The sequence below is a fragment of the Manacus candei genome, unplaced genomic scaffold (genome assembly GCF_025592945.1).
Source record: "Manacus candei isolate 608988 ecotype Guabito, Panama unplaced genomic scaffold, ASM2559294v1 h1tg000036l, whole genome shotgun sequence".
Lineage (NCBI taxonomy): Eukaryota > Metazoa > Chordata > Aves > Passeriformes > Pipridae > Manacus > Manacus candei.
In genome coordinates, this window is record NW_026138084.1 from 2,966,696 (window position 1) to 2,991,285 (window position 24,590).

Genomic DNA, 24,590 nt, shown 5'->3' on the forward strand with positions numbered 1-24,590 from the left:
TACTCATGGGAATAAGGAAAGCTGAAATCAAAACAAGAATCCACATGGACAAACTAGTCTGGAAACTCCCGAGCCCAGCTGGGCAGCTCAGCCCCTCTGCACATTGTACCCAATGCCTTTGGCTCAGGGGTCATTCCAGGTGGAGCCAGATGCAACATTAAACCAGGAGAGGCTGTTGGCTTTCCTTGGTACGCTGCACTGTATTTATTTATTCCATTTATTAGAATCAACTTCTCTTCTATGGCTTGAACAACGCAAAGGAAGAGGGGACATTCCCACTGCTGCCTATTGAAGCAAATGACAACTGTCTCACAAGCCAAATCCTTGGCTAGCTTGTGCAGTAGCTGTCAGGAATAGCTCTTGCTGGTATGGGAAAGAGAACAAGATCCAGGATGTTCTCCTCTCTGGCCTGGTAGATTTAATAGAGAAAAAAAAAAATAGAAAAGGTGAGAGTAAAACTTCATGTTGCCTCTGTGTTATAGACAAACACTTCTGAAAACATCCCAGTACAGGTGGGTTCAAGAAAGGATTTAACCTTCGATCATTTTTTTAGAGCTTTTTGATTTTGAAAACTGCTGTAGTCTCGTGTGTCAGGTTTTAAAGTCTGATTCTTTGCATTACAAAAGAAGAGACTAAGTAAACAACCACTGGTAGAATCATAGAGTATCCTGAGCTGTAAGGGACCCACAAGGATCATCAATTCCAACTCCTGTCCCTGCACAGGACACCCCAAAATCCCACTCTGTCCCTGAGAGCATTGTCCCAATGCTCCTTGATCTCTGGCAGGAAAATCCTTGTTGTTTTTGTGTTGCATAGAAGATTACCTGGACAGGTCTGTGAGAAACTAGGTTCTAGGTGCTACTGCACTATTCAGTTTGGTCAATATTTAGAGGCAAGATTGATAAATACTCTGTTTTCTGAACCACTGGGTTATGAATTTCCCAGTATACACAGGAAAAAAAATTTGTAATTAACAGGAGTGTTGCTATCTACTCAAGCACTGTCTTAGTCTGAATTTCAGTGCTAAGTTTCCTGCTCTTATAACCAGTTTTTACTGTCAGTGTCTTGCAGGAGAACACTTATTTGCAGGCAGAACAGAGGCCAGGCAGAAATATGGCCTGATCATCCAAACCTGAGCACACTACTTTATGCCAAAAAGTCAATCTTTCTCAGCAGGGACTGTCACAGTAAGATAAAACATTGCCCCAAGGTCACTGCAGTTGGAATTCCCATCAGAAGGTTTTCATACCTGCCTTCAGATGTGTCTTGTGAGTACATGTTCCAGAGAAACAGCAAGACTGTGTTTTGTGAGAGAGGTAGGAGATCTCCTGTCTCAGGGGCTCTGGGGGGCTCAGAGCCCTCTCAAAAGGGGAGACTTGTTTGACCTCCCCGAATACTGGCTGTGCTTTCTGCAATGCACGTGCCTCGAGGAGCAACTTTATAAGTTTAAAGAAGGTATTTTCCAAAGTAATCACTGTACCTGGAGTGTTTCCTCTCCAAGAATTTCACGTGTGGATGAAAGAAACTTTAGGTTGTGAAAGTGGGCAGTGACTAAACCCCCCAAAATCTCAAATGCCTCCTAAAGCAACTCTATTTATTTTATTTATTGGTACTAATCTTTGTGAAGCCACACTGCTGATTTATGGGGAACCAACATTTTGAAGTGAGTACAATATTTTTAGGCACCAAGTCCCCAAACTTTAAACAGAAGGGGAAGAAAAAAAATAGGATGAGGATACTCCAGTGTTTTTTTTTTAAGCTACCATTCTTATTAATCACTCAGGCTAGGTTAAAGAAAGATAAAAATAAAAAAAACCTGCAAGACCATACATAGTCTTCCAAGGAAGGAGGAGGCACTTCCCAAAGTAGGCAGAGGATGAGTTCTGCTCTTCGTTTTCCCTGGCTGTGAGTTATGACCTCTATAGAGAGATGAGAAGTAATGTGAGCTGTGGCACATAATTGGCAAGGTGAGCTGTGTTTTCCATCTTTATATTTTCCCAATCATATTTCAGCTCATGTCACTGCAGATAACTCCCTCTCTGACCCTTTGGCTTTAAATAGCAGAAAATACAACCCGTGTTTTCCAGTGAGATAAACAGAAATTTGTCTTTTTTTTTATTTCACAGCTTAGTCAATTTATGAGGGGACTGATAGGGCAGGCCAGGCTGTTTAGAAACATGCTCAGATCCTAAACTGCTGAGCACCTACTGCCTTCCTGCAAGTAAATCCACTCTGTATCTTGCAGGCTTAGCCTTTGTTTTCCAAGAAACATCAAGGTACTGGAAATTTTTTAAAACTCAATTCCTGTTTCTAATCCATGTGAATGAGGTTTTTAAAAATGTTTCAAATTTTAGGATTAAACTTGAAATAATATGAAGTTAGCTGAATTAAAACCTCTCTGCAGCTGGCAGACAGGCTGATATAGTTGCTGATCAGCCAAAACCAAGCCTAACATTTAGACCCAGAAGCAAAGACATGCATGTGAGTCTTTGCAGGATTAAAGCTCCAAGGTTTTCCTGGGTTGTGTATAATTATGCTCAGTGTTGGGAGAGCCTCCTGTCCTGGTAATATTTATGTTTTCACTTGCCTGTGATCCCCCTGTGACATCTGTCTCTCTGTGGGGGTGGTTGACTGTGCAGAGCTCAGAGTCACAGTCAAAGACAGCTTGGGAAGATGTGCTGCCCAGTGAAGGGTCTGCTGACAGGACTCCAGGGTTTTGGAGGATGCTTTGCATCAGCAGAGTGGAGCTGCTGAAATTTTGGAGGCCACCAATGCCAAACTATCTGCCATCAGAGCAAATGGAGCTGCAACACAATGTAGAGAATCATGGAATCATTAAGGTTGGAAAGGACCTAAAAGATCATCAAGTCCAACCTTCAACTGAATACATACCAGAATATTTGAATCCCCAGATCTGCTTTATCTGCAAAAGAGAACTATTAAAGATGAAAAGAGGACATTTTCCATGATCCTCATCCCTTTTGAACTGACTGAGAGGAAAAGAACGGGATGTGGAGGCAGCCAGAGAAGACCTGTTGGGTGGCGGTGGTGAAGGAGGCTCTGTGAGTCCCTAAATAATTGTACCCCAATACCTCACTGAAGTCCAGAAAGAAATAGGAAGAGCAGGAAGATATTTATGTCCAACACATGAAGAAAAGCCTCCATGTTCACACAGCACTGAAACACTTGTTGGGGGTGAGGACAGCCCCAGGGGTGGGTGGAGAGCAGAGCCAGGCCTGTCAGAGCCCACACCCCTCTGCCAGACCAGTGCTGGACCCTTCTTTGGAGTGTCCAGTGCTTGGAGTTGAGCTCTGGAGTGTGTTCAGCCTTTGCTAATTTGAGACAATGAGGAGAACTTGCCATTCAGGAGCTGAAAGGACAGCTTGGAATTCTTGTACCCAACGGGTTGGACTGGGCTGGAGGAAGATGTCCCTGCCCATGGCAGGAGGTGGAATGAGATGGGTTTAAAGTCCCTTCCAACCCAAACCATTCTGGGATTCTGTGACAGATGACTCTCTACCTTTCTCTGTAACTTCTGTGGGCCTCAGGCACACATCATTCCTTCTTGTCCCAGTTTACTCTTCACACTGGTTTTATGTGCCCCCTTGCAAGTCACTGGCTGGAAAAGCCTCCACAAAAAACTCTGAAGTTCACCCAGCACCTGGGATCATGATTTGCACCCATCTTCCCATAAAGATCAACTGATTTGTTCATTATATATATTTATAAATTAAGTTTTTACTTTTAAAAACCCCATAGATTAAAGTTCAATTGCAGTTTAAGGACAGGTTCAGTGGGAATTGTGTGAAAGAAGATTTAATTCCTGGGTTTCCACCCAGCACACCTAGAAAATAGATCAGAAAATTGCTTGAGACAGTTGGAGTAGCTCATGGCAATCAGTACATTTTATTTAACTCTCTCCAAAAGGTCTTTTCTGATGTCAGTGCTGAAAACATCGTTTACTCTTCCAGCTGTGTTCTGATGTTTCTAGTCATCTACAGAAGGTAAAGACTGCAGATTAGGGGTTTCCACACTGTTTCAGTTGTGCAGAAGAGCAAAACCCTTCAAAATCAGCCTTCTGATTATTTTTGCTAGGAAAGATTTTGTCTTGGTCAGTAGCCAGAGTGGGCTCTGTGTGTCACATGGTGTGATGCATTTTTGCCAGTTCTGTTCTTTCCTTATCCTGTTTTTGGTATCACACCTCCTGCTTTACTAAATTTCTTTGTCCTCCTGAACTAGAAATGCTGTGCCCACCTATGAAGTATTTTGGGATGCTACAGTCACCATCCCCTACAGCTTAATGTAAATATGAGGGGGTTTCAGTATTGTTTTGAAACCCAAGTCTTATCTCATTCTAATGCTAAGATCCTTACATTTTTCTACTAAATGTTCAGAAGGAAATTAAGGCACAGGTCTAAGTTAGCTGCCAGATGCACTGGAAAATTAAACAAGAAGGACAATAAAAGAAGTTCGTATCAGGTCATTTTCCCAAATTGTTCATCAATCCAAAAATGATGAGGCAATGCCTGTTAACCCACCATTATTTTGAGGTTAGACTGAATAAGGAGCAGTACTTCCTTGGTCAGCCTGTTCCAGAGCATCAGGAGAAGCTCAAGGAAAGAAAGCATTGCCTGCAAGGAGCAGCTGCCTGACCACACCTTGGTGAAGCTGTGTTTCCCTCTGAGATCCTCCAGGCATTGCAGCTGAAATCTGAAGTACAGGAGTAGTATTGACTATTTAAAAGTGGCAGGAACATCCTCATGTCCCCCTGTTTGGTTATAGCCCCCCTATTACAGTGTTTTGGTGCCTAGAGCCCTGTCACAGAAGAGGCTCAACACGAACCAAGCTCCCCCCATGCTGACATTTCTGGGAGCCAGGCAAGGGTAATGCAGCTGAAAAAAGTGAATCATTTATGGCAAACAGGAACAGTTTGATGCAGGTGTGACAAGCCCATGTCACTTTATCAATAATGCACAAGTGCCAAGGTACTTCCTACTTGGATCAATTCTTCCAGACACTTGCTTTGTTTACCTTGTAATCTCCTAAATTTTCAAAAGCTGCTAAACTTTACCCCCATAAAAGACAAACTTATAAAATAATTTATGTAATATAATTTATGATCAAGCTTGACATTGGATTCTGATTCTTCTTGTACTAACTAGTTTTATATTCTCTGTGTTGCATTTTTCTCCCCTCTAAGAAGCAAAAATGCTGCTCGGTCTTTACAATATCAAGTGTGTCAAAGTGATCTCCCAGTTGTTTTTATTCTAGATCTTAAAATTAACTTGTGCTGGAACAGAAATCATCCAATCAAAGAAAAAAAAAAAAACCAGATGGAAATTTCAACTCAAAAATACTTTTTTTGACAACGTCCCATGTAGTGGTTGATGAAACAGAAACCTGGTGTACAGCACTGCTTCCTCTGAGGGGAAAAACTGGGGCTTCTCATTGTACCTCTCCTGCTTAGGAGGGCATTTTTCATAGTGTTGGGCTTAAAATAGTGAGGATATTGTTGAGTATAAACTGGAGGAGGCACTGGAAAGGTGCCCTGGCTGGTCCTGGTGGATGCACTCTGGAGTGGGACCCACCTCCTCTGGTCTCCCCTGGCAGCCACAGGGGCTCTGAGAGCACAGCCCCAAAAACACCTAAAGCCTGGGATTTCTCTGCCACATTCATATTTTCATAAAAAGCCACGAGTTCTAGAAAGCTTCATCTGCAAATTCCACAGTCACAAGAATTCAACATTTTATTAATTTTTTTATTTTTTTTTTTAATGAAGAGAAACAAGGAATCCTTCGAGGAAGTTTGATATTTGACTACCAGTTCCTTAATAAATACAGTGCTTAGCAGGACCCATGGGAATATTGCCTATGGTAATGAAAGGGCACGAAGTTGACTATTAACAGCTTGTGATAATGTCATCTTGTTTTCCATTTTACTTCCTTGACATAAGGAAGTGAACATTTTTCATTAGAAGTGACAATCTAGATCATATACGTGAAAGGGATGTAGCCAAGAATGAACTGCTTGTAAGGTTTCTCTCCCAAGTGATTATTTTTTTGTGAAATCCAATAAACAGCAGAAATGGGCTTGTTTCATGTCTAATGAACTATTGCCAGCAGCTGAGGTCTGCCAGAACTGGAGAAGGGAAGTGGATCTTTCCATCTGCACTCTCCTAATTAAAAGCCCAGTTCTGATCCTGTTGATGCAAGGGTACATTCTGTCATTGGAGAAATAAGAGCAGGGGTAAGTTCTTAGTTTGAGAGATCCCAAACATTTTGAAAGCGCTGTTTGATACACGTGGGTCACCTCTGCAAACCTCCTTAGGTGTTGAAGAGACCTCTCTCAGGAGAATTGGTTCCAAAAGCCTCACAGATCCCACCCATGGGAAACCCACACACCAGAATGCAAGAAAACTTCAAGAAGATAAATCAGATCTTAGATTTCAAGTGAGAAGCCCCCCCCCAAACAGAAGCCTGTCAATAGAGCCTCATTGCACAAAATAGTGTTGGTTTGACCTCTGGTGTGGCTCCACTTCACCTTCCTTTGGTCGTGGTACTCTCAACAGGTCAGGATTTTTTTCCATCCTGTGAGAAAATTTGAAATTAAACCCAAAACTTATTTCGTTGAGTCAGTGTTGAAAGCTTTGTGACACAATGTGAAAAAAGTGTCCCAGTTCAATTAAAATGCTTTCAGAACAAGATGTCCAGCAGAGATCGTTTTACTGTAAAAAACCCTTTTAGTGTAGAATTAAATTTATAAATAAAATCGGACTTCTGAGATGATTTCAGGAAGCATTTGGATGATCCTCTGGGTGTGACTCTTGGGGATGGACCTGTGCAGGGCCAAGGGTTGGACTTGATAATCCTTGTGGGTCCCTTCCAACTCAGCGTATTCTGGGATTCTGTGATTTTTTTAAAAAGTCAAATATGGTCGTTTTAGTGATTTCACCCTCCAATTCCACCTATTTTGTTTTCCTTCCTTCTTTTTTTGAGCTAAATCCTTTGCCACCCCACCCTTTTTCTCTAAAATTTTAGTTTGACTGCTTCTAGTACCATCTGGATGTACACAGATGAAGTTGCCTCAACAATGCTTTGTCTCTGACTCCCTCATGGAGAGTATCATTTTAGAGAGCGAACATCCACCAAAATCAATACTTAGAAGAGCAGAGACCTGCTTAGGCCTGCAGATTTATACCACTTCTAATAATAACTTCTGATGTTTGCCCCGCAGGAACTTGCCTGGTTTTCTAACTCAGGTCCCTGTGTGGTATCGTGTATTTATGGCAGTTTTTCCCTTTCAGGTGCCACATATTTATGGCAGTTTTTCCATTTCAGCTGTCGGGTGTTTATGGCAGTTTTCACCTTTCAGGTGTCCCGTATTTATGTCCCTTTTTGCGTTGCAGGGAGCAGAGAGGCCGCGTTCACCTACGCCATCATCGCGGCCGGGGTGGCACATGCCATCACTGCTGCCTGCACGCAGGGCAACCTGAGCGACTGTGGCTGTGACAAGGAGAAGCAGGGACAGTACCACAAAGAGGAAGGCTGGAAATGGGGAGGCTGCTCCGCTGACATCCGATACGGGATCGGGTTCGCCAAGGTCTTTGTGGACGCCCGGGAGATCAAACAAAACGCCAGGACGCTCATGAACCTGCACAACAACGAGGCTGGGAGGAAGGTGAGTGACCTCTGCTCTCCATCCCGGGGTTGGAGAGGGTGTCCATCACCTCCAGTGCAGGAGGACCCAGTGCTTTCATGCTGACAGCATTTACAGTAGGCAAGTAGGCACCTCTGCAAGTTGGACCATCTGTCCATCAAATATTTGTCTAAATGTTGCTCTTTACAGCTGTAAAAGGAAGAAAGCAAACAAACATTTTGTCTGGGAAGTCAAATGGTACTTATGATAAAAAGCTGCTACTGTGTGGGAGAGCAGGATTCCCGTCAGGTTCAGACATGAACGTCTCCCTCAGCTGGAAAGGGATCGTTTGCAGCCCCACTGTTCCAGCCCTGCTCTTTGTGTAAGTGCTGGCCCTGCAAGGAGGGGAATGCTGCAGCAGAGGACCCCAGGCTGGCTCACTGCTGCACCATGGCATGGAGCTGGGCTTAGCACAGCAAGATTCCCACCCCCTCCCCGTTCTTTGGGACTGAGGAGCTGAAAGCAGCCGCTGCAGAAGCGGTGCTGGGGAAGGCAGGAACACAGCAGCTTCCATGCATGGGTTCCCTGGGGATCCTGGGCACCAAAGGCCCTGGATTCACTGCCTTGGCCATGCTCCTGATTGTCAGTGGCAGCTGTTGCAGGTGCCAGACCCAGTGTGATCTGTGCTCCCCAGATCCCTGTGGGTCAGGCATTCCCAGCAAACCTCAGGGCAGCCCCAGTGGTGGTGTGGCTCCAGCTGGGAATAGCCAGGGGTGTCTGTGTGCTCCCCATACAGGTACATCCAGCACTGCTTTCCTTATGGGAGTGACCATTTTGCTGATCACATCTTATGGGAGGAATGTCAATCCTCTGCTTCCTTAGCTCTCTATTTTACCTTCTCCCATTTGCCCTCCTGTGCAATACTCCTGATTTCAGCATTATGTTAGTGTGACTTAGAAGCAAATGGGAGAAGGAAGTTAGGAGCAGCAGTTAATTTGTGGATACTATTTTTGTTGTGGTAATTACCTGTAGGCTCTGAGACATCTCCACTTATGCTGGAGCCAAGCAGATTGTATTGAAGAAAAGCCATTTCCACCCCAAATAAAAGCCCAGCCCTTCTTTAATTTAATGCTACTGTGGTAGTTTTATAGGTGAGGTTGTGGGGTTTACCCTGTGTAGTGTCCCAAATGCCTGTGTCTGGCTCTCTGGTGCAAAAACTTGTACTTCCACAGTAGCAAAACTGAATTCTGATAATAACTCAAGGATTAACCATTAATATTTGCAAATGAATGATCTGAGATCTTTTTTACTTAGCTTCTGGTAGCTGAAAAGCTTGGTAAAGCACCAACGCCCACAGCCTGCTCTGCCTTACAAGCATAAATCCAGTGAAGTAAAAAACAGCAGAGGAGTTTCAGCTTTGTGGGAAAGCTACTTCCTTGAAAGTGTTTGATAGGTGCTGGCAGTAAAAGATTCCCAAGAAATGACACACCAGCCCACACCAGACTGCAAACATAGATGGAACTGCCTACTGGCTATAAATTTTTTCCCAATACAGACCTCAAAGATACAGACAAATAGAAAAGCTGCATTTTTTTATCTTCATTCTCACCCAGGTGTGGACCTTGGGTAGAGGAGGGCTATTGGTCCTGGAGCTGGGCTGTGGGAAGGCAAAGCATCCCCCTGAGGGCATGAGCTCCTTGTGTTTCTCACCTTTCTGTGCACAGTTTGCTGTCCTGAAAGCTTGTGCCTGGAAGATCCAGCTCTTCTCATTGTTCCCTGGGAGAACAGTGGTGTGTGCTATCTCTGGCCATCTGCCATTTCTCCACCAGGCTCAGGAACTGTTCTGATCTCGAGATATTTCTGCACTTCTTCCTGTGCCCCTCACAGGGCAAAATGACTGATCTTTGTTCGAACAAATCTCTGAAACCTCCAGGGGAAAGAAAGAGTAACAGGACTCAGAAGAGGATTGTTACTCTTCTGTCCTGTAGAGAATGAATAAATGATGTTTTTGCTAGAGAGGTTCCTTTCAGGCTTTGCTCTTGTGTGAAAGATCACAGTATTTAAAGACAATTGGCAGAGGGGGCATTATGGGTATTTGGCAAGCCAGGTCTCTCACAACTCAACTCTTTCACAACAAAGACAGTCTTGTTGAGAGGTGGTACTCTCACTGTTGGAGCAATAGGGATCTTATCAGCCTCCACACAATCTATTTGTGCTGGCTTTCCTCTGGGCTACAAATTCTTATCTAGTTTTGCTTGCCCATGGCTAAGTTTTTGATGATATTTTTGCACTTATGAGACAGACTGGCACCTACTAGTCTTCCAAAAATAAACCAGATGTTCAATTCTTATTGATTTGTTACCTCCACCTGTAGACACCACTACACCATTCAGAAGCCAGTCCCCTCTTCTTCTTTGGTCTTGAAATGTGAAGCTGTGCTGGGTGTTGGGCCCACTCACCTCTGAAAAGGTCCTTTTTCAGGACAACGACCAGCTGCAGGGAATTCAGGATGCACTCTAACAAAGCACAGGCCTCTCATTATCTAGTTGAGATGAGAGTCTTCTTAAGCATCACTGGTGAATTCATCTGTTCCATGTTGGTGAGTGAGAGGTGGCAGACTTTGTGCTGCAGCAGGCAGGTCTGCTGGGCTTGCTGGGGAAACTGGGCATAGGTAGGACTGCACAGTATAAACCAACAGAGAACCTCCAGGAAAAGGCTGATCCAGGATTTTTGGAGATCTCAGATCAGGACTTTCCACCTTCTCACAGTTTGTTTTAGGCAGATGCCTCTCTGCTTCCTGCAGTGCCATCAACAGTCTCAGAACATATGGAATACATGACTGTGTCAGAGCAGAAGAACAGTTATCCAGGGCAGTGGTCATGGCACCAAGGCTGCCAGAGCTCAAGGAGTGTTTGGACAACGCTCTCAGGGACAGAGTGGGATTTTGGGGTGTCTGTGCAGGGCCAGGAGTTGGATTGGGTGACCCCTGTGGATCCCTTCCAACTCAGCATATTCTGTGAATCTACAACCTGTCAGCTCGTTCCAGAAATGAGACAATTGTCAAATGTGGAGGATTATAAAAGTCACAGTTGGAAAACATCCATGTTCCTTTGCTTAACAGCTTTGGTAGTGCAATGCTTGGAAAACAGTGGTGTGCATGCCCAGGATGCCCGAGGAGCACTCCCTGAGCCCAGCGTGTGGGACACGTCCCCGTTTCCAGCTGCTCCCTCACCACAGACCAAAGCCAGGGATGCCAGTGGGTCCTGCAGCCAGAAGCAGTTTTCCTCTCTGTTGAAGGACAGGGCTCTACTCCCTGTTTCTCTCTCTGCCCTGGTGGCAAAGCACCAGGACTCTCTTTTGTAGCACGACTGCAGAGTTCCCAGGCGGGGTGGAAGGGAGGGGGCAGAGTTCAGAGCAGGGGTCGCATCCACCCTATGAAACTGCCCCCGAGCAGCCTGAGAAGCCTCACCTCATTTGTCAAACCTATTGGAGAGCAGCTATTTCTGACCTTCAGAAACAGAGTTTAGGGTGTCTTTCCTCTTTGAATTAGTATTTCCTGAAATGCTGATTCACTGCAGGAAGAAGCAAGAGTACAGGGAGAACAGGAGGAGAATTCATAACAGCTGGGTCAGAAAAGAGAGATAAAGCTTCAATTAATTTAAAGGCATAATCCTGGTTTGCCCTGCAAACTTCCATGTGAGGGGTTATAATTGCAAGACTGAATTGTCTGTTAGCAAATTTGTCTTCTCAAGTACAAAGTTAATTAAATTACTGTAAGTAACACAATAACGTATGTCTGAGAGATATTTATGCTCCAGGAAATAAAAATGTTATTCTCCAAGTTATCCTGCTAAAAAATAGCAAAGTAGATATTGAAAGGTTCTACATATTTTGGCTGTACATTTTCATTTTGACAGCATGGCAAGGTACATGACCACACTGCTCTCTCCTCTCTTTTCCTGTGACATTGAAATTCCACGAATGGCATCTTGCATCAGCGTTACATCATATTAAGTATAATGCAATATTATGAGTCATTGTTATAAATCATGGGCACAGGCTGCATTAGAAGGCTTTTGCAATTCAAGAGCACATCAAGGTGGATTTTTATTCAGTGTTCCTCTTTGGAGGCAGATGTAGGTGCACTAACTTTGCAATCTCTCTTCATCCTCTGAATCAGGAGTGTTTCAGTTTTCCCCTTCAGCTCTAAGGCTCCCAGGGGATGTGCAGGACGTGCCCAACAGAGCTGCTGCAAATACCAAACAAAGCTCTGAGAACCCAGGAGGTGTTTCTGAAATGGATCACGTAGTGATCATAATAGACTGGAGTGTTTAGTATTTTAACCTTTAGGGAAAACTGTAATAACGCTGAAGTGGCACTTGGCTTTTGGAAGGCACCGAGGTCAGGAGTTCTCCCAAGCTATCCTGTAAAGCCCACACTTATGACACTCTGCACTTGCTGCATCTCTGACCTCAGGAGGACATTGCTGCCATGAAACTTCCCTGAACATCTTCCTCTTCTTGCATAGTGTGCAGTCACCACTGCAAGAATTAACTATCCCTAGAGCAGACAGTTATTTCTGCCTCATTTCAGACCTTTCTCTTTAACCAGCCTGTTAGCCTGGCTGCCAGAAGCAGCACAGAACACAAGGTCTTGCAGATGAACCACTTGGAAGGTTGGGAGCATCATGTTAGAAAAGAGACAAGGTTAGTAAGAGGCTGCTAAACAATTTAACATTTATAATTCTGAATACAGGCCTGAAATTCTGAAGATTTAATAGTTCTGCCTGAACTAAATCCTAAAGCTCATAAAAACACAGAACTGTTCACAGAATCACACAGAATCCCAGAATGTCAAGTTGGAAGGGACCCCCAAGGATCATCCAGTCTAACCCTGGCCCTGCACAGGCCCAGCCCCAAGAGTCACCCCCTGTGCCCCAGAGGATCAGCCAAACCCTCCTGGAGCTCTGGCAGCCTTGGGGCTGTGCCCACTGCCCTGGGGAGCCTGGGCAGTGCCCAACCAGCCTCTGAGGGAAGAACCTTTTGCTGAGATCCAACCTGAGCCTGCCCTGACACAGCTCCAGCCATTCCCTGGCTGCTGTCCCTGGTCCCAGAGACCTGCACTGGAGGGGGAGAGCAGCTTGTAGGTCTGCAGCCTCACTGGGACAGCCCTGCCTGAGGAAGGCCAGTCTTCCAGAGGGACCCCAGCATTCCAGCAGCTCCTGCTTCCAAAAGAAGATCAGGGATACTGATCCACTGATCCACACTGCTTGGCAGGCACAGTGCTAACGGGTACAGATGGTGTGCCAGGAGGACACGGGGCCCACAGTGCAGCCAAAGGAGTCCTTCCCACCTAGATGGACCTGCTGTGAGCTGGCCCTGAGCAGGCTCTGCCCACAGCCCAGCTGTGACCCCCACCCAGACCATGCAGTGCTGTGCTCAGCTGGCTCTGTCAGAAGGAATGTCTCTGATGGCACAGGCACACCAGGATAAAGCTCGTCTGTGCCTGGAGCTGCTCAAAATTACCATCGACTCCAGAGAGTCTCAGAGAGCAGCTTCGAGCTGAACAGAACTGGGAGAGGCTACCCTGTTCTTCCTGGCACCAGCAATCAAGTGATATTATAGTGTCAGCAGCACAGTTCCTTGGAGTTCAGGGCTGAGCAGTGCCCTTGCAATTGCACTTCACATTTTCCAGTGGCTTTTCTTTCTTTTTGGTTTTTTTTTTTTCTTTGCGTGGACACAAAAATATTCCTGATTTTTCTATTCAGAAGCTTCAAGTTCTTATTGTTAGGTATGCTCCTAAAATACACAGCTGCTGAATGGCTGCCCTCTTTACTGGCACATACAACCCCTTGTGAAATGATCTCAACCGTGGTACATCCCTGATTTAGTGGCTTGAAGTTGGAAAGCTTTTTTCAGGAATAACTTTCCACAAGTTCCTGTGAGTGATCCTGAGGTGGTTAACATACACAGGACTGGTTGTGATGCCCACTTGCTCAAGAGCTTGTTCATTTACACCCAGCTCCCCTTGCTACTCCCTCCCTTGGACCTCCATCACCAGCAGATGTGTTGAGTGTGTGAGAGCAACGAGCACAACGCTTGGCCCTTGCTGCTCCTGCAACACAGAACTGGCCAAGTCCTTTCCCAAGCTCCTTGCCTGGCTGATAAGGGACCAGGAAAAGGCCTCCTGTGTGTCCATTCCTGTAGGAAGATGGGGAGCTCAGCCTGTGGGCAGGGAGATGCCCCTTGTTGATAGTGGCAGTAAGAATTGTGCCAGATTCAGCTGCAGCTCTCACCCCTCGGACAGAGGAGGCTGACATGTCTCCTGACATGGAGACAACCCCTACACCACTGTGCAAACCACCTTCAGCCAAAGCAACACACAGCACCTGCACCCACAAAGCAGTGGTTGTCTTAATAAATAAAAAATGTGGTTCCACGGCTAAAATGTCACGTAACACATAGAAAATCTGATGTGAGGTGCAGCAGATATGCCTATGGAGAGTGTCCTAGCAGCTGTCCTGCTACAATATTTTGCCTAGATTAAAACCAGGCAGATGGAGAAGGTTTAGGAGAAGGTTTATACACAGGGCTGGTGCCTCACTGTGACCAGACAGAATATGTAAAACTTCTGGCAGATGTCACTGATGTGGCTGTAAGGTACAGGCAAAGAGGAGTGTCCACCAAAAACCTGGATTCAGTTAGTTATGGCACGTTATCCAAGGTAAACCCAGTCCTGTTGAGTCCCTCCTTCTCTCCAACCCTCCAGCCTCCAGGCCTGGCACCACAGCTTGTGTTCAGTGCAATTAGAAAAGGAGCTTTAGATGCAAGAAAGTCCTTCCTGGCAGCTTCATCACCACATGTTTCCTGGGGGGCAGCAGGATTCCCAAAAAGGCCAAGCACTGAATTTGGAGTAAATCCAGTTCACTGGATGGGAAAGCTCCCACTGAAGTTGGTGGGACCACAGGACACAGCTCAGTGCTTCCCAAAGTCCCACCCAGCTAAGTGTTTGCACAGCACAACAAAGCCCTGCTGGGCAATTTCTGAGATGTGGAAAAAAAATACACATCCCATGCACTCTTCCAGCATTTTGTTTGTATTTTGAAGGATCAAAGAAGTATTTTATGGCTTTCCTACTTTTTTTAGATAACAGTCTTGAAACAAGTCTAAGCTTGACAGACAAGCTCTGCATCTTCTCAAAAGCCCAGGGTAAAGATAAAGGGAACATTAATGTTAGTCTAAATTATGAGAGGGAATTGGACTGCACAAGAACTGTAATCCACAAGAATGAATTTTCATTCCACTTGTCCACCACTTTCAGCTAATCAGAAATGGTGATACATGGTCCTACTTGTATTTTGGCTTTCAACTCCCTCCTATATGTCATGTGGTTGAAAACTGAATTCCTGATTTACGCTGCAGATTAGGGATGATAAATGCTATCACTTACCTGCAGCCACAGTTTTAGAGGATTCTGGCATGATGAGCAAAACATGCATTTCATGATATGATTCCTGGAGCTGACAGTCTGTCATGCTGCTGACAAAGATAGCTGAGACTGAGGGCCAGGCTCTGTTAATAAATAACAAAGATCTCAAATTCCAAATTTAATATCATGCACCTTTTGTAACTGAAATAATCAGATGCTTGCTCTGATGATTAATTAGCTCGGCAAAGCCACTGGCTGGGTCACACATTTCTGGACAAGTTCTGATTTAATTTGGCCTTTCTCTCTGGACATTTCCCATGGGGCACACACTTGTCATTCAGTGCTCAGAGGAGAACATCAACTAGACACAAACAGGTGCTGTACAGATTATTCAGTTCTCCCAGTGTTTTCAGCACCTTTGGAGCCCTGGTGGAGCCTTTGGTGTCTCTCCTGTTGCAGAACAAAAGCTGGAACAAACATTACTGATTTGAAACTAGTGCAGCTGTCACAGAGCACAGTCACCCCAAAGCAGGTGCCTGCTGTGTTTGGGTATTGTAGAACTTAGGTTGATCATGCAGCAGAAAAAAGGGGAGTTGGAACTAGGTCTTTAAGATCTCTTCCAACCCAAACCATTCTGTGACTCCATGAAAAGTTCTAAAAAAAAAAACCCATAGCACCTGTTGCCCTTAACTCTGACCTATGATCTTGGCTGTCTTGCCTTGTGACATTTCCATTAGCCTGTGCTTTTTGATGTATTGTTGAGAAATGTAAAGAGAATCCAAGATTTTTGCGCTTCATACCTAAATTTAGACCTAAGTTGTTGAAAAATTTTCAGAAATAGCTGATGAGCACCGTTCTGCTTCTTCCAGATGACATTTGTCACCCTTCAAATTTAGGTTTCCAAACCTAAGACTGATTTCCTTGCATAGAAGTAGACACTCAATAGAAGACTGGTATTGGCCAACCTGGCAGGAAACTAATGGTTAGGCCAGGGTGGTCATTAAGAACATCTTTAATACAGAAACAGGCAATGTTTATACATGAAGTTTACACTGAATTACGCTGCAGTCTCATTCATTACACCTCTGACAAAGTAAACCCATTCAGCACCTACCTCTGGGTTTGTGGGCCTCAATCCTGTGTCAACAGGGATAGAAACTGGAATCTTCTGCAGTTCCAACCCAAAGCTCTCGAGTTTGAGTTGAAAGTATCCCCAGGAACATTCCCAAGAGCTTTGCAATGATGAGTCAGTGACATGAACTCAGTTACCTGGGTTATCAGAGATATCTGGAGCATGACAGAGGTTTTGGTAAAGTTGAAAGTTTAAACCAAGGTTTGGTTCAAACTTGTGGTGGCAGAAAACTCTGAAGTCACGAAGCCTCAAAGGCCCACCAACAGCAATAATTGCTGGCATGTGCTGTACAAATGGAACAGACTTTGGCTTTAATGGAAAGAGTTTCCAGGTATTTTGAAGTAAACAATTAAAAAATCAATTAAATGAAGAACAACCTTTCAGTCCAAGGACACAGGCAAGGCCTGTTGGTACTGGAAGCAGGCAGAGTGGATCTGTTAAAGGATATAAAGGTTTCAGGGGGTTGCAGAGGGGATGCTTGGTCTGCATGCCCAATTAGTGCCAGAAGGCACGACTAGTATTAATTTGCATCAGAACTGGTTATTGAAATCACCCTGAGCCTTCTGGTACTTAAAAGTGAGCTGCACCCAAGGGATGTCCTCTGGGACAAACAGCAGGAATGTGTCAGTGTGGATGGATTCTAAACAAGACCTAAGCCAACAGCTGTTGCTGGTGCTCCAGCCATAGGTTCTGGTGGCCTGCACTAAGGAAACCAGCCTTGCCTAAAGCACTCCAGATCTTACACCAAATATGAGACCACACACAGTTAGCAGTACAACCATGTATTCTCTGGCAGAGCTGTTCCCACAGGAGACTTTAATTGAGTCACAGCACAGGCTGTTATCTTTGGGTATATAAATCCTGCAGTTATAAAACAATTAACTATTGAGAGGGCACAATAGTGGGTAAATAAAGAAGTTCAATAAGGAGTCAAGAATATGTGTCCAAATGACTTGGATTAAGACTTCACCGAAGTTTCTTCACAATGTCTTTGTCATATTTGGCTGAAATGTCTGTAAAGGTGCAGCTGTTACTGATGGGCTGTGAGAAGGCAGAAGGAGCTGGACACCAAGGGAGTGCTTAGGCTTTGTTTTCCAAAGGAATCAACCTGAGAAGTCTGCCTTGCTACACTTAGAGCAAATATAGACTAAAAGGTGTAATCAAAGCCTTAAAATATTTTCTAGAAAATTATAGAAGGAAAACATGATTAGAAGGGATACATGTTTTTTTTAATTCTGTTTAACAGTTATGTTTTATTAAGGTTCCCCTTAAAGAGAGATTTATAAAATTAATGTCAGATCAATACATTAAACATGTAGTACAGACATGCACGGTTTTTTTGCTGATGGCTTTAGGTACTAGTCAAATTGGTGTTTAGCTATGTTGCACCTTCTGAACTGAAGACCAAGAGCAGCTGGTTAACCTTTTGTTAAAAAAATCAATCTTGATATCAAGACTCACTTATGCATGGCTTATAAAGAGGAATTATTGATGGCATTGCTGGATGCTGCTGCTGAACTCGTATATAAGTAGGAAACAGGTAGATCTGTTAACAAAAAGCAGCAGCTCTGTGTGGTGTGGAGGGTGAGCTGACCAGGGGAATCACATGGATCAATACAGCAAACCTCCAAAGGGAATTCCTGTTAATGTGGGATTGCTTTGTAAGACAAGAGCTTCAACTATTGCTTAAAATCATAGAATCACAGGACAGTCTGGGTTGGAAAGGATCTTAAAGCTCATCCAGTGCCACCCCCTGCCACGGGCAGGGACACCTTCCACCATCCCAGGTTGCTGCAAGTCCCATCCAACCTGGCCTTGGACACTTCCAGGGATGGGGCAGCCACAGCTTCTCTGGGCAACCTGTGCTTAGACTGAATGGGGCATTATACATAAATTTAGGAAATTCCACCTTCTTCTGCATAGGAGGAAATTTTCATTGACAACAGGCCAGGAGATCCTTGTTAAAATTCTTGGCCTGTATCCGGGTGTGTTGATCTTGGCAGCTGTGAGGCTGCAGAGATGGGCTCTGCTGGTAGGATCTTATCTCTGATAAGTGGAAGCTGTTTGAAAACATGGAAGTGTGGATCTATTGTCCCAACTGCAAAAGGAGGGGGAAAACACTTAGGTATTAAGCTGAACTTGAATGTCATCTTTGTGGAATATTTATTCTCACATTACAATGAACACTAAAATCATGTTACTTTATGATAATGTGAATATTTTGAATTGTAAGCACAAAGTGTGTGGAAATCTGTTCCCAATTCACAGTGTCACTGTGATCTGTTTCTGCCTTATGATAACTAACATAATTGCCTGCTGATTAGCTGCAGGAGTGATGGGAAATTTCTCTTAAAATGACAAGAATATCTCTCACTTCCCTGAGCAGCTGTTGCTTGATGTACCAGCCTGGTGATATCCCACCCAGGGTACAGCCATCCTTGGCAATGGGCTTGGATCCACAGCCTAGGTCATGTTATCTCTGCAAAATAGTGTGACTGAAGGGAATAGAAGTGGCTCAGGTGCTCTTCCCAGCTGGATAAATGGCAGGGAAGCAAAGCAGGCAATGGGAATATCTTAGTGTCGTTTACTTAGTTGTGAACAGGGTGCTAGGACTGAAACTTGACTGTGTCTCTCTGGGAATCAAACATGAACATACCTCCTGCTTCTTTCTAGATGAAAGGAGTTAAGGAAGAAGTTAAGCTAAGAAATATTGTGTTTTTATAAAGGCAATACTGGAAAATTGATATAGAATTACTTAGAAGTCATCTGAAAAGCTTGATAGAAAGGAAAAACATCCTTTGTTTACTAAAACTACTGGCTTGGAGAACTAAAATTTATGGACATTTTTCAGCATGAGAAATATGCCTTCCACAGTACTATCTACTGAGTACCTAAGGGTTAACTCTCATGGTTTGGTATGCAGATGAATGAACCTGTAGTTAACTGTGTGTGGCTATTAGTTGGAAATGTTTGGAAGTAACATGAAGTGATATTATTTTGCAGCTCAAACTCCTGCCAGTACCTGGCTTTATTAGTTCAGCACAAGAAGTGTTTTCTGATTAGTTGTCTGGAACAAGTGAGGCTGTTCTTTTGGTTTCTATCACTCTTTGGAAACTCTTCCCTTGACAGCTTAAGCACTTCTCCAAATGCTCTGCCTGGTGGCTCCTACAAAATGCCAGCATCACTTAATTTGGGTGCTTCCCTACCAGTGGAGAGAGTTACATGGAAGGTGAATTTAGTGGGAATGAGTCAGGCCTGTGCCATTCCTCTTTGTGTACATTGGCTGTGATGAGGATGAGTTCCAGTTGTGTCACTTCTTGTTTTCCCTGCATCTCTTTTATGTGCAGAGTGACTCAGGCTCCATGACAAAGCCCAAAGTGAGGGGCAGCAATGACATCCTGAATAACCCCAAGATTTTAACTCGTTGTGTTCCCAAACTGGGGAGGGTAGTTTAGTTTGGTTCCTCTTTTCTAGGAGCGCTCCCAGTTTCCTCAGAAATGTCATGCTAAAATATAAAATACAAGCACAATTACTCTCTTAATGACATCTTCATGCATTGACATTTAGAAGCCCAGAGAATGGATGAAGATCTGTCCCAAGATCAAAACTAAAACCAGACACACACTGGACACAGGATGCTGGAAAAATTCTATTGATTTTGGAGAGGTCAAGGTCAGCACACGTTGCTCAGTCAAGATTTCATTGACTTCATTCCTCTGATCCATACATTGACTGCAGGAATGGGCTCGGAGACTGGAGCAGGGATTTGGGAAAATGGTGTTTTTAACAATGGACATTCATCAGGTTTTTAATACATGGCAAAAAGGTCACTATTTTAGAGAGTTCTGATTTGAAGGATCAGTATTTTAGAGTGATTTTTAGTTGGGTACCAGAATGTAAAGAAGGTAGATGTGGTCTAAGAAGATAATGGTAAGTGGGTAACATGTCCAAAACCAGAAAAATTGCTGTTTCATTTTCTTTCTAAGCTGTCTTAGTGTCAGTGAACACCACGTTGTTTCTTCATTTCCAAACCTCTTCAATCATCATCTTTTATTTACTTCTGGCATGAACGTTCTATCCAGTATCTTTTTGGAAAGGGAGATACGTACTGTGGAAAACTTATGTAGTGATAGGAAGGTAAAATAGATAACATAACCAACAACTCTATCTGTGATTCTGTAACACCATCCCCCTCCCCAGTCTATTTTAGCTTCATCCTACAAAGTGCCCAGGTAGGCCAGACAACAAGACTATTCAGTATTTCACAAGCTAAAATCCATCATGTTCATGGTGTCAGTTTTGCTTGGACAGCAGCAAATAACTATCCAAGATAAATTTTCCCTTAATCTCACAATCCCATTTCAGTAAGGGGCTAGGAAATCACACTTCCACTTAAATGTAGAATATAAAACAAAGTGTTGAATGCCTTTAAGACAATTCAGCTGTATTCTAATCTCATGGCCGGGCTTCGTGAACGAAGATTTGGGGAGGGCTCTGCCCACGTTTGTCACAAGCACGCTGGTGGCTAAAGAGGCCAATGTGAGACAGACACATCTGATTGCAAAAGGCACAGCAGAAAGACTCCTTAAGTGGTAAATTCTGCAGGACACGGTTCTTTCTGCGTTGTCTTTTCTCCTCAAGGGTGATCCTGCTGCGCTCTCAAAGGCATCAGCAGCGTTATAGATGGTGTTTCTCCAGGCCTCCCAATTGGAGGCCAGAGTAGACCAGTTATGGTGATCAATATGGCCAAGGCTGAGATGTTGTTTCAGGCAGTCCTTGTATCTTCTCTTTGGGGCTCCTCTCTTGCAGCAGCCAGTGGCAAGTTCACCATAAAGCAAGATCTTAGGGAGGGGGTGGTTGGTCCTTCATCCTGGAGACGTGCCCTGCCCAGCACAGCTGTGTTCTCAGCAACATGGCCTCAATGCTTGTGACTGCTGCTTGTTCTTGTTCTAGAAAGCACATTAAAAGAAACCAGATTTTTTTTCAGAACTATTTTTTCCAAGTTCCTTTTTATGACTGATCTTTAAACTTCCTACATGACGACACTTACTTGGCACTGCATCGATGCAGTCTAATCTAGGTGATAATGGGTCTCACAAGAGTTATTTTTTAAATATAAGTAGTTTATCAAACCCATTGACAGTTATGTTTTCAAATTATTTCCATTTTTGTTCTGTTAAAATATTTGCCTTGCTTTTAAATAGAAAGATCCACAAAACCCAAAGGCAAGTCAGACCAGTGTTGGAGGCAGCTGTACCAAGAAACCATCACAGCATATAATAACTGTGATTATAAATAATCTGTCAAGCCAACCCTTAGTACTGAGCTTTTGTCATCAGCAACTGAGAAAACACAAAGTCCCACATCAGGAACCCCCATTTCACAGCTACTTGCAACAGATAGTGGGAACGTGGTACTTTTAGGCTATTTCCTGATATAAAACTTACACAGAATCACAGAAAATGCTCAGTTGGGAGAGACCCACAAGGATCATCGAGTCCAACTCTTAACCCTGCACAGGACCCTCCCCCAGAGTCAATCTCAGCAGTAGTTTGGAAATTTGTAGTTGAGAAAAACTTTTCCTACAGGACTTCCTGCGAACAGGAGGAAGGGTTGGGTAAGAAGGTTTTGCACTGAACATGACACAGAAAACTTTGTCATCCACCAAATCCCTTAAGAGTACCCGAAACTCAACCTGGGGCTCGTGGTTGCAGCTCCTGAATGGATGGGTTTGATTTGCATTATGATGCAAAGACAGAGTGCAGGTACTTTCTGCCTGGGGAAAACTGGAATGCGCTCAGGAGACACGAGAGGAGGCAAGGAATCCCCAGGTCCTGCAGCTGTTATCAGATATGATGGAAAAGGGAGAGGGTGAGGGAGAAGAGAACACCTGGCCCTCTGCAGGGGGAGACTGTCTGACCCAGCAGGGCACTGTGGAGTTCTGAGGGCATCTTTCCTCTCAAAGCCCTGTCAGGTTTTACTGAGCTTAATCAGGTGTTGCCACATCATGCCCACTATCTCTGCAAGCAGTATCCTGATGAAGATAAATAAAAACTTAAGAACCTGATTAGATTTGCAGAGCTGCCAGAGAGAAATATTGAGCACTAAGCAAGTGAGATACAGACTCTGAGCCACATCCATGGAATCCACTTCCACAGGCACTTTGGCAAGAGCGTTTGGGCAGATGTTTATCCCAAGGACAGCTGTGGTGGCATTTAAGGTGTTCTCCTAGAAGGACCCCTCAGTGAGAGAAAGCTGAGGAAGAATTCTCAGGAAGAATTTCTTCCTGGAAAAAGTGGTCAGGGGTTGGAAGGAGCAGCCCAGAGAGGTGGTGGAGTCCCCACCCCTGGAGGGGTCCAAGGAAGGTCTGGCTGTGGCACTGAGGGCTCTGGGCTGGGGGACAAGGTGGGCATCAGGCACAGGGGGGACTCTGATCTTGGAGGGCTTTTCCAACCTCAGTGATCTTGTGATTCTGTGATTCTGAGACATTCTGACACCTTGAGTTATTTCACACAACAGTTCGTACAGTTTGAAAAAAGGCAAGGGCTCGTGGTTTGAGAAGAGCAGCATCAGTAAATCTCTCTCTTTAAAACCAGTTTTGTCCTTTTTGTCCTAAGTTCAGCTGTTCTTCAAGAATAACAATTATAAAAGCATTCCATGAAATTCATTTTCTACTGCTCTTCTGCTTTTTGGACCCAGAAGAGGTGATAAATTGATTTAGTACACAGCAAGTCGTGAAGGTTATCAGAAGTATAAGAAAAATATGCAGGAGAAAATAGTTTTTCTTGCATTCCTCTCAGGTTTTACTGGCCTTGCTCTCAGAATTCTGTGTTCATTTGCTGTGATAGTCAGTGAATGAAGGGTAGCAGGTCCTCTGTCCTCTGACTCAAACAACAAAACTTACCCAGGGAAAGAGGAGAACATCTCATTCTGTGCTGCTAGCAGCACATGAGAAAGTCTAATTAATATTTTTTCTTTATCTGTTTGAATTATTGTGGAAATAGAAGCTGCATTTTGAAAATAATTGCTGCATATGATCGATTTTTTATGAAGATGAAGTAAAGGGCAACTAATATTCCAGGTAGAAAGTATAAAAGTAAATTTGAAACTCTACAAAGGGCATATAAGAAGTGAAAGGAACCTCCTGCTTTATGGTGGAAGGAGAAAGATCAGAAAGAGAAAGGTCAGAAATAGTACAGAAAAGGTTAAACTTGGGAGAGTGTCAAAGTTCTGAAGTCTTCCTTTTTAAGGGTATCATGGCTTTGAATCTGGAAAAAGTGTTTCTGCTCTTTAAAATAGGATATCCCTTAGTGAGGGTGGGTGGTGGTGGGAGATCCCACCCATCTGTAGGGTTTGGAGCAGCGTGTCATTCATCAGCATGTCTTCATAATTAGTCCTCAGACCTGCACATTGCCTGATTTTCTTCAGACACTTCTTCCAAGAAAAGTGCAAAGGTGATCTGATTGATGTAGGTCACATGCTCTGGTGATTTCCCAGGCATTTTTTATTTAAAACACAAAAATTATGGTAATGGGAAAAATGGCTCAGCCTGCCTGGGGTAGCTGTAACTCTGGGACAGCCTCAGCTCACAGGGTTCAGTAGCAAATTTGTTTGATACTGACTTTAGATCTTATTCTTTTGCACAGATTTACTTATCAAAAACAAGAGAAAAAAACATCTTTTGGCTGTACTTAATAAGATCTTCATAATATGTTCGACTGAGATTTCAAAGACTGTCTGGAATGAGTCACTCGATGTGGGACACAGTTGGTTCCAAACTCATCCCCACTCAGTTTGCCACAGGATATCAATGCAAAATGTGTTTCTACAGAACACATTTACAAGAGCTCTGTGAATATTTTTCATCTTTTCTATCCGAATATGCCTTTCCTAATTTTAAACTTGCATTTGGGTGCCTTTTTTTTTTAATGCTGTTTCTCACATTTCTTAAAGATTTCATTGGATTTTTCTCTGTGTTGCTTTTTTAATGCTCTCTCATGCTCTTTTTTCCCTGCCAAAAAAGCATCAAGTATTACTTGTACTGTCCTCAAATTTCAGAGTTCTGGTGTTAGAACAGTCCTACAAGTTACTTAAACAGTAGCATCCTTTGGAGATTACTCTCACACTTGGATAAAACAAGTGGCAGAGACATTTCCTAGTCATTTTAATGTGACATAGTCCTTTTCCTGCTTGTGAAATCAGAGTTTCATATCCATCCACTGCCCTTTTCAGTGCTTAAGTTTCACTCTAGACCTCACTGCCAGTTGCTTTACATGTTATTTGGTTCTCAAATAAGTTATTTTGTTGAAAGACTAAATAAGACATGGCTTTATTGTATCAGCTTAAAACACTCTTTTTATTCAATGAATCCTTTTCAAAAGAAGAAAAAAATATA

The 24,590-nt window shown here is 43.7% G+C and overlaps 2 protein-coding genes across 2 annotated transcripts in view; both read left to right on the top strand.

Annotated features, from left to right (window-relative positions):
* The window catches only part of LOC127473544 (uncharacterized), a 460,553-nt gene that overhangs the window by 78,788 nt on the left and 357,175 nt on the right, over positions 1–24,590 (top strand). The gene's annotated exons all lie outside the window — the stretch shown is intronic.
* The window catches only part of WNT7A (Wnt family member 7A), a 39,106-nt gene that overhangs the window by 5,520 nt on the left and 8,996 nt on the right, over positions 1–24,590 (top strand). Inside the window, exon 3 of the mRNA XM_051793319.1 lies at positions 7,406–7,677. Coding sequence (XP_051649279.1) covers positions 7,406–7,677 — 272 coding nt within the window. The remainder of the gene's footprint in view (positions 1–7,405; positions 7,678–24,590) is intronic.